The sequence below is a fragment of the Hemiscyllium ocellatum genome, chromosome 6 (genome assembly GCF_020745735.1).
Source record: "Hemiscyllium ocellatum isolate sHemOce1 chromosome 6, sHemOce1.pat.X.cur, whole genome shotgun sequence".
Taxonomy (NCBI): domain Eukaryota; kingdom Metazoa; phylum Chordata; class Chondrichthyes; order Orectolobiformes; family Hemiscylliidae; genus Hemiscyllium; species Hemiscyllium ocellatum.
In genome coordinates this window covers 80561098-80580446 of record NC_083406.1, presented here as the reverse complement: position 1 = coordinate 80580446, position 19349 = coordinate 80561098, and the positions used below count along the sequence as shown (strand labels likewise).

The 19349-nt window shown below is 39.8% G+C and overlaps 1 protein-coding gene across 1 annotated transcript in view; it reads left to right on the top strand.

Moving 5' to 3' along the window:
* LOC132816773 (centromere protein J-like) overlaps window positions 1-19349 on the top strand; it is a 95452-nt gene that overhangs the window by 41510 nt on the left and 34593 nt on the right. Inside the window, exons 8-9 of the mRNA XM_060826705.1 lie at window positions 2201-2333; window positions 11171-11336. Of these exons, the coding sequence (XP_060682688.1) occupies window positions 2201-2333; window positions 11171-11336 (299 nt within the window). The remainder of the gene's footprint in view (window positions 1-2200; window positions 2334-11170; window positions 11337-19349) is intronic.

Here is a 19349-nt window from a genome sequence, read left to right as displayed (position 1 = left end):
ATGCACTATATTGAATGTACAAAATTTCACAAATGAATGGATGAGTTTATACTATAGATTTCTAATTACCACCAGGGCTATGTGGCTGCAGTATGAGTAAAGTTGGGATTCAATAATTTGGAATATCTTTTAGAAGAGTTAGTCAAAATAGAAAAAGGATCGGAGTTTCACCAGCACTAAATGATTGGGTAAAGATAGTAGAGAGAGAGAATCTTGGATTTTAAAAATTCACGTTGAATTTGTGTGGATGGAGCTAATAAAAAAGTAAGAAAGAGGTTTGTGAGTGGTGACCTTGTAGAAATTGGTATTAATGAAGAAAAATGTAGAGATTGGGGCCAACAAATCTCTTGTACCTAATTTCTTCTATCCTAGGATTTTAAAAGACTTAGCTGCCAAAGATCATGAATGTATTGTTTATGATCTTCCAGAACAGCCCCTCTGGATTAGAAGGCAGCAAAAGTAACGCTACTATTTTAAAAAAAGCAGAACCATTGGCTAGTTAGGCTGCTAGTATAGTGAAAATGCTCAACTCTATTCTCAGGAATGTGATATGATAGAGCATTTAGACTATAATTACAGCATCAGCATGAATCACAGAAAGTCAACATGTACATCAAGCAATTAGGAAAGCAAATGGTATGTTAGCACAAAGGGTTTGGACTATAATGTCTACAAAATCTTCCTGCTGATGGTAAGTCCTTGGTGAGATCTTTTTATGATATACTGTGTATAGCTTTAGTTTTCATACCTAAAGAAAGATATACTTTGGAGGGAATGCCACAATATTTGATAAAGCAGATTCTTGGTATGGGAATGTTTCGCTAGGTCTGTGCTCTACAGCATGTAGAAGAATGAGTAGTGATTTCTTTGAAATATTTAAAATCTAAAGGGACTCATGTTGGATAAATGATTTTCTATCTGGGAATCGAGAACACGGTCTTAGTCTCAGAATAAAATATTGTCCAGTTCAGACTGAGATGAGAAAGTTCTGGTGCCAAAGGCCTATGTAATTATCTTTGTGATTTTCTGCCTCAGATTTGTAGTTTCAGTCATTTCATTCCTTAATATTCATTTTCAGGAATGTTAGATTTTTGGATACAAAATGATAAGGGGATATTGTGATATAGAGTCATACAACACATCCAACCAGTACGTGCCAAACATAATCTAAAACTAAAATAGGCCTACCTGCCTGCTTCTGGCCCATATTTCTCCAAACTTTTCCTATTCAAGTACTCATCAAAGTCTTTTACAAGTTGTAATTGTACCCACAACCACCACTTCCTCAGGAAGTTCATTTCACACGCAAACCACTACCTGTGTAAAAGAAAGTTGCACCTCATGTCTTTTTCAATCTCTCAACTTCTCACCTTAAAAAGGTGCCCCCTAGTCTTGAAATCCCCTGTCTGAGGGAAAAGACAACTACCATTAACTCTATCCAAACACGTCATGATTTTATAAATTTGCAGAAGGCTGCGCTCCACTGGAAAAAGTCCTAGTCTCTCCACCTTTCTTTATAAGTCAAATCTCCAGCTTAATAATATCCTTCCTCTAATAAGGTAACCCCAGAATTGGATACGTATTCCAGAAGAAGCCTCACCAATGTCCAGTACAACCTCCACATGACTTTCCAACTCCTATACTCAAAGGACTGAGTAATGAAGACAGCTTGGCTGATACACCTCATATACATCATGACTTTACTGATTGGTGGAGCAGTCTCAAAGTCCAGAATGCTGCAATTTTGATTCTGTTTCTTAAGTTCTTTTATTAGAACTCAGATTGGCCAGTGTATATTGTAAAGCTTCAAAGGAGAACGTAACTAAGGTTGGAGAGCAGCATGAGCAAAGTTGTGCAGGGAATAGTTGCTAGGTTGAGTGGAAAATACTGTTGAAAATGTTCGAACTTTTTTTGAAAAAAGTTGTATTTTTGTTTTGTTAGCTTGCCCACAATAGCTGCACTTGAAGAGTTTAGAGCCTCAAGGAAAATAGTATTGATACTTGTAATTGTTTGCTATGGTTTTATTGTGTGTTTCACTGACCTTTTGGGAAATAATTAGGAGGATTCTGTGTGACTTTGCCCTCTTTCCTCTTCACAATTTTCTTAATTTCATAAATTGTCTTTTAGGTGACAGTAAGAATTGTGTTTGCTCTTTATTTTTTACAGCTTTCATTTTAAGTACATTTTGTGCTGTTTTCAGGTGCTGGTATCCAGTCCAAGTTACTGAAGGATAAACTGGCAGAATTAGAACATGAAATTGACCAATTTCGAGCAGAAAATGCTACATTGGCCCAACTCCGAAGTGATAGAGAAAAAGCCATGGTGGACCTTAGGTATGTGTATGTGGGTAATTCTTATAGCAGAGAGCATTGTTACAATACGACTTTCTCCATGACTTGATGGTGAAATAAAGATAAATTATTTTCCTACCCCTTCAAAAATGTCATAGAATGAAGCAAGTAACTTGTGCAAACTACACTGCACATTACTATTTGCTAAACGTTTGTGTCTTCAGTAGGGTTTTCTTAGGTGCAATTGCATAAGTGAATCTCCTATTTTGGGGCACTCATACTCCCAACATCTCACTATACAGTCACTTACTTTGGTGTAACAGTATCCTTTAGAAATCTGAACTGGATATTTGTGACCTTTGCACATGCTGCCATGGAATTGCCCCTAACATTTTGGAAGTAAACCAATAAACCATCGACACCATCCAGGATAAAGCAGCTGGCTTGGTTGGCACAACGTGATGCAGGGGATAGTAGAATCTATGGATTCACATAGCTCAAAATTGCCCAGTTGTTCATAACTAGACTTTATGAATAATAGATCTTTGATGTTAGTTTATAACTTGAATAAAAATGTATTTACTAAGTTTACAAAGCCAAACAGCGTGTTCACAGGCATATAACTGTATATCTAATTTTGGTTAGCAGTGAATATGAGTATTTCAATTAACTTCTGGAAATGTTCACCTTTTGTTTTACAAATGAGATTCTTTTTTCAGAACATTCAACAATTCTTTAACTGCATAGAAAACCAAAAAAAGTAAGACATGGTAATTTGTCCTAAAGTTTCCAAAATCAATTTGCTCTTTCAAAACCAGACAAAAGGCAGGAAATGCATGGGAGCAACCTGTAATTCTCCTCCAAAAAGCCACATGCTATTTTGACTTAGCAATAGTGAAAGAACAGCATATAGTGCAGTGTCAAAATTCCATACTGTCTCCCAAACAGCACAGTGGGCTGCAAGTATGCAAAACACTAATGCAGCCACACTTGGAATACTGTGTACAGTTCTAATCGCCATATTTCGGGAAGGATGTGGAAGCATTGGAAAAAGTGCAGAGGAGATTTATCAGGATGTTGCCTGGTCTGGAGGGAAGACCTTATGAGGAAAGGCTTTGAGACTTGGGTCTGTTCTCATTGGAAAGAAGGTGGCTAAGAGGGGATTTGATAGAGCCATACAAGACGATCAGAGGATTAGATAGGGTAGACAGTAAACATCTTTTTCTTAGGATGATGATGTTAGCTTGTACGAGAGGGCGTAACTACACATTGAGAGGTGATAGATTTAAGACAGATATCAGAGGTTGGCTCTTTGCTCAGAGAGTGGTAAGGGCGTTGGATCCCCTACCTGCCAATGTAGTCAACTCAGCCACATTATGGAAATTTAAACAATCTTGGAAAAGCACATGGATGATGATGGGGTAGTGTAGGGGGACGAGCTGAGAATAGTTCACAGGTTGGCGCAACATTGAGGGCCGCATGGCCTGTTCTGCGCTGTATAGTTCTATGTTCCATGTTCCATGTTTTATTTACACCCCAAAAATGGCAGCAGTTCAAGAAAGCAGCTTACCACTAGTTAGGGATGGGTAATAAATGTTGATCAAGCCACAACATCTACACCCCATGAATAGATTAAAACAGAGTAAACATAGTAGGTGAGCCTAACATGTAATGTCATACTGCTTAATTTCACAGGCGACTCTTGCTGAATATTAAGAACCAAATACCCCTTAACGGTGCAATTAAAATCAATAACCAAGCCAGGCTACTTGATGTTTTCAGTTATTGAAAATATCTTCAATGCATATTCCATTAGCATTTTAAAATTGTGAATACACTTTGCTTTAAAAGCCAAGCTATTAAAATCAAAATGCAACCCCCAATTTTAAGATCTCTAGAATGGAATGATATAAAAAATGATTGGGTATGTAAAGGAGAAGGTTGAATGTTGAAAATCCATTTTCTTAACATGGCAAGTAAAAATGTTACTGCTAATATGATAAGCAATGAAAGCAGTCGATAGAGAAACATTTATAAACAAGAATCTGTGTTATGATCTCCTGAGAAATTGATGCATTTTAAAAAAAAAATAATTTCCCAACTACTGACTGAAATAACTAAAGGACAAAATTGAATATTTTAAAATTTTTTACAGACAAGATTGGAAACACTGATTAGCATTACTTTGGTATATTAGTTGCCTATTAAATATTAAGGTTAAAAATGTATTGATTAATGCAACCAAAACAAAGCATGTTTTACTTTCTGCCAAACTTCAGGCAGATGCATTAGTTGTTTAAAAGATTGAGTCCCGAGCTGCAGCCAACTTGTCAGCAGGTTCACTTCTTGCCATACCAGGTTGAATCTTCCAGTGTACTTTGAAAATTCCTTCCTCTTGGCCCGAGGTATTCCAGAACTAGCTTTCACCAATCAGCAAGGCTCACCTTAGCACAGTATGTTTCTTAAATTTCCAAAAATCCTGTTCAGCTCTCCTTTTGAATAGTGGACCAGGTCTCATCAGCATGTTAATGAAAGCAAGCCACTGCAAATGCTATTGATCTGAAATAAATACAAAGTTTCTGACAGCAGCTGTGGAGAGGGAACAGACTTGAATGTTTCAAATCCAATATGCCTCTTCGTCACTATCTACTCTAATTAACATGTTACTTTGCTCATGTACAAGCTCTTCACGCAGTAGCTGCTTTTTAATCTCTTCCTCCATATTTCTGTGTGACTGCGAAAGGCAGTTGTCTTTTTTCTTCTTTGTGAAAACGGTCACTAGCTTTTTCAAGCAGCACAATATTACATGTTTGAATTGCTTCCTGCATGACTGCTAGACCACATGCTCCTGTTTCCAGGCAGATTTTAGAATGAACACATCTCTCTCACTAGAACATTTTGTTTAAACTTAAATTAGATGAGACATTTTAATACCTAACTGTGTTATAAAATCCTGCATTTGTTACCATCTGGATTTCCAGTTATTTTGTTTTTCCTGTATCTTATTAGGATTCTATTAGGGCCAATTAATAGTTTAAAAATTGAAATTTGAACATTCAACAACTAACCAATAGAATTATTTCACAAAATTTCACTTTTTTTAAACAATAACAAACTTTATTGCATATTAAATATAATTAAACAAAGTAAGCACTTTCAATAACTTGAATTCCACTTTTGATTCTAGCTCCATTATTTTTAAAACCTTCAAATTACATTCACTTTTCCTGGCAGCAATTCAAATTGTATCACCACTTCAGAATCCATTCTGATTTCTCTTTCGTGCTTCAGATATTCTGCAGGGTACAAGATTTAATCTAATATTTCCAGCAACCCTCTAATTCTTTTACAGAACCTCATGACTCTGGATTCTACACCTCAAGCACTGGCCTCATTATGACTACTGTACAGTCATTTAAAATATCAAAAAAGTTGTATTTCCAATAATCCAGTATAATTTGAAAGTGAAACCAATCTGATTTTGTTCTAGAGTGATGATGGAGAGCCTTTTTTTTCAGACTGGAGGCCTGTGACCAGTGGTGTTCCAAAGTGATTTACTTTCGTTTATCATAGTCAAAGAAATGTACAGCACGGAAACAGACCCTTCTGTCCAACTCATCCACGCCAACTGGTTATTCTAACCTAATCTAGTCCCATTTGCCAACAGTTGGTCCATATCCATCTAAACTCTTCATATTCATATACCCATCCAGATGCCTTTTAAATGCTGCAATTGTACTAGCCTCCACCACTTCCTCTGGCAGCTCATTCCAAACACGCACAACCCTATACGTGAAAATGTTGCCCCTTAGGTCTCTTTTATATCTTTCCCCTCTCACCGTAAGCTTATGCCCTCTAGTTCCAGATTCCCCCACCCCAGGGAAAAAACTTTGCCTAGTTATCCTATCCATGCCCCTCATTATTTTATAAACCTCTATAAGGTCACCCCTCAGCCTCTGATGCTTCAGGGAAAACAGCCCCAGCCTATTCAGCTTCTCCCTATAACTCAAATCCTCCAACCCTGCAACATCCTTGTAAATCTTTTCTGAACCCTTTCGAGTTTCACAACATCCTCCCGATAGAATTGCACACAATATTCCATTTGTCATTTATATGAATGATTTAGATGAGAATACAGAAAACATGTTTGGCAAGTTTGTGGATAACACTAAAATTAGTGGTTTCATGGCTAGTGAAGAAGGTTATCTAAGATTACAAAGGGATCTTGGTAAATTGGGTCTGTAGGTTGATTTGGATAAATGTGAGGTATTGCATTATAGTAAAACAAACAAGAGCAAGGCTTATACAATTAAAAGTAGGGCCTGGGTAGTGTTGTAAAACGGAGAAACCTCAGGGTTCATGTACATAATGCTTTGAAGTTTGCATCACATATAGGTTTGAGAAAGTGAGGACTGCAGATGCTGGCGATCAGAGTCAGGAGTATGGTGCTGGAAAAGCACAGCAGGTAAGGCAGCATCCGAGGAGCTGGAGAATCAAAGTTTCAGACATAAGCCCTTCATCAGAATTCCTGGTGAACACGTCGATTTTCCTGCTCCTCAGAAGCTGCCTGACCTGCATCACACATAGGTAGGGTGTTTAAGAACATGTTTAGCATACTTGCCTTTATTGCTCAGACCTTTTGAATATAGGAGTTGGGATGTTATATTGAGGTTGTACAGGATGTTGTTGAGGCCTATTCTGGAATAGTGTCCAGATCTATTTACCCTGTTATAGAAAGGATGTTATTAAGCTTGAGAGGGTTCAGAAAAGATTTACCATGATATTGCTGGGAATGGAGGTTTTGAGTTCCAAGGAGAGGCTGGATGGGCTGGGTCGTCTTTCATTGGAGTGTAGAGGTCAAGAAGTGATGTTACAGAGGTTTATAAAATCATGAGGGATATAGATAAGGCGAATGGCAGGTGCCTTTTCTCTAGCGTGGAGAATTTCAAAACTAGGAGGCATGTTTTTAAGGTGAGAGAAGAAATACTTAAGTAGGCATGAGCAATTTTTTTCAAACAGTGTGGTTTGTGTGTAAAGTGAACTTCCAAAGGAAGTGGTGGATGCAGGTACGATTACACCATTTAATGACATTTGGATAAGTTCATGAATAGGAAAGATTTGGAGGAAATGGGCCAGGTGCTGGCAAGTGGGCCAAGTTTAATTTGGGATTATGGTCAGCATGGACTGGTTGGACTGAACGGTCTGTTTCTGTGCTGTATGACTCTGACTCTAGAAGTCCAATTGTAACAAGGTTTAACTGCCTTTTCGATGAGAGCCTTTGCACTGTCTTTATTGTTGATTTATTCTTTTGGCTGACTACTAAACAAATCTTTGAGGACTGCCTTGTGCTTTCTCAACAGTCATGCAAAATATCTATTTATCTTTGTGATCTTTTTATCCTCCACAACTGAATAACCCTATTTGTCGCTGATTGGGCTAACATGTTCTTAAATTATTATTTTACTTTTAAATTGTCTGTAAGAGCCATTACTGTTGAGTCTGCAATCTACTAGGTATTTTAATTATCACTGCATCATGACTCCGTGGTTAGCACTGTTGCCTCACAGCGTCAGGGACTCAAGTTCGATTCCAGCCTTGGGTGACTGTGTGAAGTTTGCACATCCTTCCCGTGTTTGCGTGAGTTTCTTCCAGGTGCTCTTGTTTCCTCACTCAATCCAAAGTTGTGCAGATCAGGTGAATTGGCCATGCTAAATTGTCCATAGTGTTAGGTGCATTAGTTAGAGGGAAATGGGTCTGGGTGGGTTACCCTTTAGAGAGTCCGTGGTAGACTGGTTGGACTGATGGGCCTATTTCCATATTATAGGGAATCTAATCTCACTTTTAATTGTTCCTTTCACCTCCCAACTGCGTTGTCTCAAATCTGTTAGTTTTTCCATTATTCATATTAGCTTTATAGAATATAATTTAATCACTTGATTTATGAATTGTCTTTACATCTTTTTGCCTTGTAGTAATGTAGATATTTTGTAAACATTTAGAATAGGAGTAGGCATTTGGCTATTCAAGTCTGCTCCACCATTTTGTGTGATCATGGCTGATTCTCTCTTTCAATCCCACATTCCTATTTTCTCTTGATACTCTTTGATGTTATTCAAATTTGAAAATTTAACAATCTCTGTCTTGAATATTTTCAATGTCCGAGCCCATAGCCTTCTGTGGTAGCAATTCTAAAGGTGAACAAGTCTCTGAAGAAACGTTTCCTCACCTTCGTCCTAAAAGGCTTAAACCATGTCCTGAGATTGTAACCTCTAAGTCTACACTCCCCAAACAGGAGAAACATCCATCCTACACCTAGTATGTCTATCTAGCCTGTGAGAATTTTATGCATTTTCCCTCTACCTCCACCTCATTCTTATCAACTCTTGTTAATGTCAACCCAGTCAGAGAGTCATACAGCACAGAAACTTGTTCAAATTGTCCATGCTGATGAGGTTTCCCACACTGAACTAGTCTCATTTGCCTGCATGTGGCCCATATCCCTCTAAACCTTAACTGTCCATGTACGTCTCCTGGATGCTCTCCTCATACACTCTTCAGTCGTGACAGTCTTGCCATCCCTGGTATCAGCCTATAGAACCTTTTTTGCACTCCCTCTATAGATTAGCTAAGCATGATTTTCTTTTCATAAACCCATGTTGGCTTTGTTGAATCAGGTTAATGCTTATTCTGTTAACATGTCTTTTAAAATAAGATTATTAATTAATTTTTCATTGCACAGCACTCAGTCAAGGATAGCCTGCTGTGTAGTTGGTTTCTCGACATATTAATCATAGAGTCATAGATATAATTTCTGTGCCAGTCAAAAGCAATCACCTAACTATCCAATTCCATTTTCCAGTACTTGGCCCAAAGCCTTGAATGCTATGACATCACAAATGAATATCTTAACACGACTCAAATATTATGAGGGTTTTTGCCTCTATCACCCTTACAGGAAGTTCCAGATTCCCAACAAGCTGTGGGTGAAAAAGACTTTCCTCACATCTCTAAATCTTCTGCTCCTTAACTTAAATCTATGATCCTGATCATTACTCCCTGTATGGAGGGGAAAGGTTCCTTTCTGTCTAGTCTATCTATGTCCCTCATAATTTCATATATCTTGTTGTATCCCCTCTCAATCTCCTCTGCTCTAAGGAAAGCAAACCCAGTCTGTCCAATCTCTCCATGACAGAAATTCTCCAGCCCAGGCAACATCCTGGTAAATCTCTGCATTTCAGTGTTATTATATCCCTCCTATCACATGGATTTTAGAATTACATACAACACTCGACCTGTGGACTAACCAAAGTGGTTTTTTTTTAACAACTCCAGCGTGTCCTCCCTATTCATAAATTTTGCCTTGGCAAATTAAGGCAAATATCATATGCCTTTTTAACCATTTTATCCACCTGTCCTGATAGAGACTGATGTATATGCTTGCGGTCTTTGGTGCTTCCCAGGGTCCTATCATTCATCATATATTCCCTTGCCTCACAATAATCTGGATTACCACCCAATCAATTTTTGTATGGTCAGTGATTTTACTGATCAATCCTCCTACATTCAAATCTAACTCACATATATAGACGACAAACAGCAAAGGCCCAACACTGAACAATTGGAAAATCACTCTTCAACCATTACCCTCTGCTTCCTGCTACTTACCCATTTGTGGATCCAATTTGCCATATTTCCTTGGATTCCACCTGAGGTACAGGTAGACTACAAAAGTATTGCTGTCATCCACACATATGGTCGCTTCTTTAAAAAATTCAACCAAGATGGTCAGATATGACCACCTCTTAACAAAACCATGCTGACTGTTCTTGTTTAATTTTTCTAATTCCAGATTAATTCTCTCCCTCAGAATTCTAATAGTTTGCCCACAACTGAGGTTAAACTGACTGGCTTGTAGTTTCCTGGAATACTCTTTGTTCCTTTCTTGAATAACAGTACCGAATTTGCTATCCTCTAATACTCTGGTACTTCTCCTGTGGCTAGAGTTGAATTGAAAAGCTTTTGCAAATGCCCTTGCTATTGCTTTCCTTGTTTCACTCAAATACTTGACTTACATTTCATCTGGCCCTGGAGACTGATCTAATTGAAGACTGCTAGACCACGCAGAACCTTCTCTCTTTTCTCTCTCTCTCTTTCTCTTTTTTTCTCTCTCTGTCTCTCTCTTCCTCTCTCTCTCTCTTGCCCCCTCTTGCTCGCTCACTCTCCACTAATTTCTTTAGTTGTACTTCAGACCTCCTCCCAGATTTCGATACCTATACCTATACTGTCCCTCTTACTAGTGACCACCAATCCTAAGAAACTATCATGTATACACTCCAGGAAATCTTCCTCCACAGCATTATTACTGCTTTATTTGTGAGCCTATAAGGCAACCCCTTCCCAATGTTTTCTGTCTTTTGGTGTTGCAAAACTCCACTCATACAGATTCCAAATTATGATTTTCCAAGTTTATGTCCTTCCTTACTTTTGCAATGATTACTCCTTTGCTAACAATGCAACTACACCCTTCTCCGTGACTGCTGTTCCAAAATATTGAATACCCCTGGATGTTCAGTTCCCAGTATTGGCCACTCTGCAACAATGTCTCCAAAATTGCAACTATATCATAACCATATACATTTCTTTGCATCATCTACCATTTGGCAACTGTACTATGGCATTTGAAATTTCTTCACTACTGATCCACATTTCAGACCATTTAATCTAGTTCACTAAAAGTAGCCATATAGTGGATTGACAAATATTTTTGTAATTATCCGACTTAACTAATTTGAAGGCTGTTTTACTTCAGTGGTTTAGGTTTTGAAATTAAATGTGATACACAAGGCAAAAATAATTAATAGAAGATGTTTAATCCTCAGAAAAGAATTTGAAGACTTTGAACGTAAGAAAACTGAACAGTTATCTCAATTTGAGGAATATAAAAAAGAAGAATTAAAACGACTCCAAAAAGAGCGAATGGTTTTCGAAAAACATGCTGCTGCAGCAAGGGCAATCCCTGACAAAAAGGAAAGGCAAGAAATCCAGGTGAAAATCTTCTTTTGCATTGTTACATTTCTGAAAATTAAGGCTACTGTTCAATAATTGGGATGCTTTTACTGAATTCTTAGCTATGAATGAACAGTAATTCATATTTGAAAATTTACCAGTAGTTTCTCGAGTTTTTCTCTGTGGTCAATTTTGCCATAATTTTAAAATATTGCCTAAAATTTGGTGTTTTTGGTCTGCACCACTTGAATTTTCATTGCTTCTTAACAGTGTGAAATACTTTGACAAACCTGTTCATCAGAAATCCCAAGGGATCATGACATGTAGGATGCCACTGAACAGTACTAGTTCCAAAGGTAACCATCGGCGTATGAGTAAACCAAGATCTATTCTACCACCATTTAGATAGGATTATTGAAAATGTAGCTGATTATGATATATGTGAAGCTATTACAGTCACGTGCAGGAAAAAGCAAAGCATGACCACAACCTTTAGTGCTGATGGCAGCAGCGCAACAACATGTCATTGTCAGCCAGATAAACATTTTAGTATCATTTACTTACCTATAAAGTCCATCCTGATCCAAGTAAAATTGTGAATGTTAAACAATTGCTCATCCCACACGATAAAAAGAATCTATAATGTTGCCTTGGATATTTCAACTTCATCTCACCTTTTCTGCAAAATTTAGAAAATATGCTAAGTCCACTGAGAGATTAGCTCAAGAAATATACCCCTTTTATGTGGAGCAAAATCATATTGGGGTATCTCCATTCTCTCAAGCTAGTTTTGTTGACAAAATCTTGCCCACTGCAATACTACAACCCCAGGAAAGACACGATCTGGAAGTTGATGCATTGCAAAAGATCCCAGGTGCCTTTCTTTTGCAAAATGGAAAACCCATTGTTTCTGGTTTTAAAACCCTGTCATCTGTGCAAGTCAACTATTCCGATATATATAGCACAAGACATTACCTCTGTAATTGTCATCGTCCATTTCACACCTCTTTATTTGAGATGAAATTCACTTGGGATATATGATAAGCTACTAAAAATGTTCTCTTGTAAAACACTAATAAATGTACTGTGTGTTTACAGTGTCTTACTTCTCAAGGTACAGGATATAACCTTGAAGTCAGATAGAGGGCAGGTAACAGAATAATTGTCTGATGCACTGAGCAAACTCTTGTTTAGATTCTCACTTGTTGGAAATGACCATTTCACATCATTTATGCCTCATACTTGATATTTGCCTTCAAGCTTGGATTCACTTGTTGGAAATGACCATTTCACATCAAGTATGAGGCATAAATGATATTTGCCACTTGTCACCTTCAAGCTTAGATATTGCCCAGGTCTTGTTACATTTGGGCATGGACTGATTCAGTATCTTGTGGGGTTGGGAATGACTATAAGATATAGGAGCAGAATTAGGCCCATTGAGAATGGCTCACCATTTGGTTATGGCTGATATGTTTCTCAACCCCATTCTCTTGCCTTTACCCTGTAATGTTTGATTCACTTACTAATCAAGTATCTATTCATCTCTGTCTTAAATATACTCAACGACCTGCTCTCCACAGATTGACACCCTCTAGCGGAAGAAATTCCTCCATATCTCAGTTCTAAAGGGTTTTCCTTTCACACTCGGGCTGTTCCCTCAGGTCTTACACTCCCTTACAAATGGAAACATCTTCTCCATGCCCATTCTATCCAGGGCTCTCAATTCTAAGTTTAAATCCAATCCCCCCATAACTTTCTAAACTTCAAGTACAGACCCAGAGTCCTCAATCACTACTTGTATGACAAGCCCTTCATCCCTGCATTCAGTCTTGTGAACATCCTCTTGGGCCTGTCCAAGGGTAGCATATCTATCTTTAGAAACAGGACCCAGAGTTGTTCACAATATTCCAAATGTGGTCTGACCAGAGCCTTATACGGCCTCAGCAGTACATCCCTGCACTTGCATTCTAGTCCTCTCAATGCAGGGATCTTGGCCTCTGACCTGTTCTTGTAGTCAGTGTTTATCTGGCTAGTATATTAGTTAGTATATGCTCACCAGCTCAGGACAAGTTGTCAAATCTCAAATGTTTAGATTGCTGATCCTGTTTATTCTGTTTTACCTGTTTATTTCAATTATTGAACTGAAATAGGAGTCTATTACCACTATATATCTGTGTTTGAGATTTATTTTATTTAGAAAAAGGGGAATATTATTATTTCTCTCAGTACATAAGATATCTTTTAAGGGATAAACTCATGATATCCTCAAAATTATAACATGTTACCTAATGGTATAAAGGTCTCTGCTTTCATTTTACTAAGTTAGCACATCATGCTGTGAAGAATAGAAGCAAATTGGTATATGCTACTGGTGACCTTCAAGTTGGATACCAGGAGCTGTAATAAAGTTCTGTTGGAACCTTCAGAACCATGTTTCCCACATCCCATTATTATATTATGAGAGCTAACAGAAGTAATCTTCACTGTGTATGTAAAACTATCATCACTGCATCTGTGGGAAATTGCAACGATAGAGAAAAATTTGAGTTACCATTGTGACTATTTGAAGAAATGATTCCTCAATACCACATCAGATCCCATCACCTTCCCAGATGGGTAGACAGCAGTGGAGAACGCAGTAGCAGATTTCTCAACTAACATAAATAATGTATCATGATGCTACTGTGCAATGCAATTAATATCTTTCATTAATAATTGCCACAGGAATTCATCGCTGTCCTTATAGTTGGGGTATATATTCCTCCCAGTGCTAATGCTAAGGAGGTATACTGTGAACTGTAGGGCTATTAGCAGATTGCAGAACGCACATCCTGATGGACTGTTTATTGTTGCTGGAGATTTCAACCATGCAAATCTCAAGACTCTGCTCCCTAAATCCCATCGGCATGTTGACTTTGTGACGAGAAGAGAGAACATGCTGAATCTGGTTTATACAAATATCCCCCACACAAACCGGCCAGAGCCCCAGCCGATCCTTGGCTCCTCAGACCACAGGCCTGTTTCCATACTGTAGGTAACCTAATTTAATCTAATCTCTGTTATGCTAATCCCAGTGTAGAGACTGCTCATCAGACATGTCAAACTGGTTCTGAAGCAGGTGAAACCCTTGCCCGGCAGGAGCCGTTTCTGCTCTTCAAGACTGTTTTGAGTGCACTGACTGGCGTGTGTTCAGGGAGGTGGCATCCGATGGCAATTCCATTAACTTAGAGGAGTACACAGTGTCAGTGATTTGCTACATTAGCAAGCGTATTGACGACGTCACTGTGTCCAAGACCATCACTACTTCTTGTCCCAATCAGAAGCTACGGATGACCGCAAAGTTTGTGTGCGCTTTTGAAGGCCCATGATTCCACTTCCAGAGCAGATCGTAAGGCAGCCCTAACATCAGCAAGGACCAACCTGACCCAGGCCATCAAAGAGGCAAAGCATGCACACACACACACAATACACAGCCACTTTCTGGACAGAGGTGACAGGCTGACGTGTGGAAGGGCATCCAGGCCATCACCAACCACAGAACAGCATCACCTGCTTGTGCTGGTGATGCCTCACTCCCAGATGAGTTAACAACTTCTATGCATGGTTCGAGGCATGAAACGACGCAGCAGCGAGGAAGTTCACCCCCCACCTCCCCCTCAATGACCAGATGCTGTCTCTTACCATGGATGATGTGAGGAAAACCCTATGCAGAGTCAACCAAGCAAGGCTGCTGGACCAGATAACATTCCTGGCAGAGTGCTGAAAGGATGCTGAGGCTTACTGGCGGATGTTGAAATGGAAATCTTCAACATCTCCCTGAGCTGTGCCATAGTTCCAACATGGTTCAAGGCTGATACCATCATTCTGGTGCCAAATAAGTTTTCAGTGTCCTGTCTCAGTGACTACTGCCCCATTACACTAACACCCATCATCATGAAGTGTTTTGAGAGGCTCTTGATGATCATTTTAAGACCCTGCTGCCCCCCCTCACTGGACACCTTGCAGTTTGCATATCATCCCAACCACTCAACAGATGATGCTATTTCCACCACCCTACATCTGGCCCTCACCCACCTGGAGAAGAACGACACTTATGTCAGATTACTGTTCATAAACTTGAGTTCTGCATTTAACACTATCATTCTTCAGCACCTGTTTGGAAAGCTTAATCTGCAGGGCCTAAATACCTCCCTTTGTAACTGGATCCTGAATTTCCTGACTGGGGGACCTCAATCAGTTTGGATTGGGAACAGCAGCTCCAATACCATTACACTGAGCACAGGGGTCCCCCTCAGGGCTGTGTACTCAGTCCTCTGCTGTCCACCCTGCTGACACAACTGTGCAGCGATGCACAGATCGAATCACATCATCAAGTTCGCTGATGACATGACTGTAGTGGGTCTCAATAACAGGGATGACTGGTCAGCATGCAGAGAGGAGGTGCAGCGGCCAATGGACTGGTGCAGAACTAACCTGTCTCTGAAGGTGGACAAAATAAAAAGAGATAGTTGTTGACTTCAGAAGGGCACAAAGCGACCACTCTCCACTGAACATTGACTCCTCCCGTGGAGATCGTGAAGAACAACAATTTCCTGGCATCCATCTGGTGGAAAATTTCACCTGGTCCCTCAACATCTGTTCCATAGCCAAGAAAGCCCAGCAGCGCTTCTATTTTCTGCGTAGGTTGAGGAAAGCCCACCTCCCACACTCCCATCCTCGCCACATTCTACAGAAGGTGCACGGAGAGTACACTGAGCAACCGTATAACTGCATGGTTCGAGAACTGTACCTTCTCTAATCGTGAGACCCTACAATGGATAGCAAGGTCAGCTGAGAAGATCATTGGGGTCTCTCTTCCCTCCATTACAGATATTTACAACACATGCTGCATCTGAAAGGCTAAGAGCATTGTGGAAGACCCCACACACCCCTCACTCGAACTCCTTTCTCCTGCCAATTGGCAGAAGATAACAGAGCATTCGGTCTCTCACCAGACTGTGCAACAGTTTCTTCCCCCAAGCCATTAGACTCTTTAACACTATGTTCAGACTCCTTTTCATCTGAAATTCTTTGCATGACTTCAAATTGCTGCTAGAACAATGTCTATTAATTATCATTCTTTCATTACACTGTAATTTGTGTGTTTTGCACTTCTTACACACTTTATGCCACGCTTTGTATGATCGTAGTTTGTGCTGTCAGTGTAGCACCTTGGTCCGAGAAGAATGCTGTCTCATTTTTATTGTATCACTTGTATATGGAAGAAATGACAAAAGGTATTCTACTCTCTACTCTACTAATAAGATGATGTCTTTCAAGTGTGGTAGATGCAGGCATGATTGACTTTCTGTGCTGGTGTGATGCCATGTACACTAATCGTATCTCCCAGCAATTGACATAATCAAATCCAACCACATGTTCCTTCAGTTGTTTGTAATAGGCAAAGTCCACCCTCGACCAATCCAAAAAGCAAGATGAAAATCTTTGGTAATATGCCTCTCTTTTCAGATGTATTCAAGTTCTGCACTTCCGAGCAGCAACTTTAAAGTACTTATTCTTGGCATTTTTAGAACATTACAGCGCAATTCAGGCACTTCGGCCCTCGATGTTGCATCGACCTGTAGAACTAATTTGAAGTCCATCTGACCTAAACTACTGTATTCTCGTCTATATGCCTATCCAATGACCATTTAAATGCCCGTAAAGTTGGAGAGTTTTCTACTGTTGCAGGCAGTGCGCTCCACATACTTACTACGCTGAGTAAAGAAACTACCTCTGGCAACTGTCCTATATCTATTGCCCCTCAATTTCCCTCGTGCTAGCCATTGCCATCTGAGGGAAAAGGCTCTCACTGTCCAACCTATCTAACCCTCTGATTATCTTGTATGTCTCAATTAAGTCACTTCTCAACCTTTGATGTAAACAGCCTCGGGTCCCTCAGCCTTTCCTCATAAGACCTTCCCTCCATACCAGGCAACATCCTAGTAAATCTCTTCTGAACCCTTTCCAAAGCTTCCACATCCTTCCCATAATGTGGTGTCCAGAACTGCGTGCAGTACTTCAAATGTGGCCGCACCATAGTTTTGTACAGCTGCAGCGTGATCTCATGGTTCCAAAACTCAATCTCTCTACAAATAAAAGCCTTCTAAACAACCTGAGTGGTGACTTTCAAGGATCAATGTACCTGGACACTGAGATCTCTCTGCTCACCTACCATTACCCCAGTACTTTGCATTCTGTTACCCCTTCCAAAGTGAATGACCTTGTACTTTTCTATTTGCCACCTCTCAGCCCAGCTCTGCAGCTTATCTATGTCTCTCTGTAATCTACAACAACCTTCGTCACTTCCACAACTCGACTGACCTTCATGTCATCCGCAAATTTACTCACCCTGCGTTCGATGCTCTCATCCAGGTCATTTATAAAAATGACAAACAACAATGGATCCAAAACCGATCCTTGCAGTACCCCACTAGTAACTGAACTCCAGGATGAATATTTCCCATCAACACCACCCTCTGTCTTCTTTCAGCTAGCCGATTTCTGATCCAAACCTCGAAATCACCCTCAATCCCATGTCTTTGTATTTTATGCAATAGCCTACCATGGAGACCTTTACCAAACGCCTTACTGAAACCCATATACACCACATCAACTGCTTTAACCTCCTCCAGTTTGGTCATTTTCTGAAAGAACTCAGTAAGGTTTGTGAGGTACGATCTATCCTTTACAAAACCTTGTTGACCATCCCTAATCAAACTTATTCCTTTCTAGATGATGATAAATCCTATCTCTTCTAACCTTTTCCAACACATTACTGATCTGAAAATGTATTGCTGGAAAAGCGCAGCAGGTCAGGCAGCATCCAAGGAACAGGAGATTCGATGTTTCGGGCATAAGCCCTGAAGGCGGGCTTATGCCCGAAATGTCGAATCTCCTGTTCCTTGGATGCTGCCTGATGTGCTGCGCTTTTCCAGCAACACATTTTCAGCTCTGATCTCCAGCGTCAATGTGTTGCTCCTCCAACACATTACTCACAGGTCTATAATTTCAAAGGTTGTCTCTACTCCCCCTGAACAAGGGAACAACATTTGCTATCCTCTAGTCTTCTGGCACTATAGACAATGGCGACATAAAAATCAAAGCCAAAGGCTCGGCAATGTCCTCCCTGGCTTATCAGAGAATTCTAGGATAAATCCCATCCGGCCAAGGGATGTATCTATTTTTACACTTTCCAGAATTGCTAACAACATCTCCTTATCACCTCAATCCCATCTAGTCTAGTAGCCTGTATCACAATATTCTCCTTGACCACGTTGTCTTTTTCATGTGTAAATACTGACAAAAAGTATTCATTTAGTGTTTCCCTTATCTCCTCTGACTCCACGCACACTATGCTTGATTGGCTCTAATCTTACTCTTGTCATTTTTAAAAAGATTCCTGATATAGCTATAGAAAGTCTTGGGGTTTTCCTTTATCCTATCCGCCAATGACTTCTCATTTCCCCTCCTGACTCTTATTGGTTTGTTCTTTAGGTCTTTCCTGACTAACTTGTAACACTCAAGCGCTCGAACTGAGCTATGACATTTCATCCTAGCATAAGCGGCCATCTTCCTCTTGACAAGAGATTCAACTCCTTTTGTAAACCACGGTTCCCACACTCGACAACTTCCTCCCTACCTGACCGGTACATACTTATCAAGGAACTGCAGTATTTGGTCCTTGAATAAGGTCCACATTTCAAATGTGTCTACCCCCTGCACTTTCCTTCCCCATCAAATGCATCCTAAATTTTGCCTAATCACATTGTAATTGCCTTTCCACCAGCTATAGCTCTTACCCTATGGTATATACCTATCCCTTTCCATCACTAAAATAAACATGACTGAATGGTGGTCACAATCACCAAAGTGCTTACTTAACTTAATGTAACACCTGGCCAATTTCATTACCCAGTACCAAATCCAATGTGGCCTCGCCCCTTGTCTACATACTTTGTCAGGAAACCCTCCTGCACACATTGGACAAAAACCGAGCCATCTAAAGTA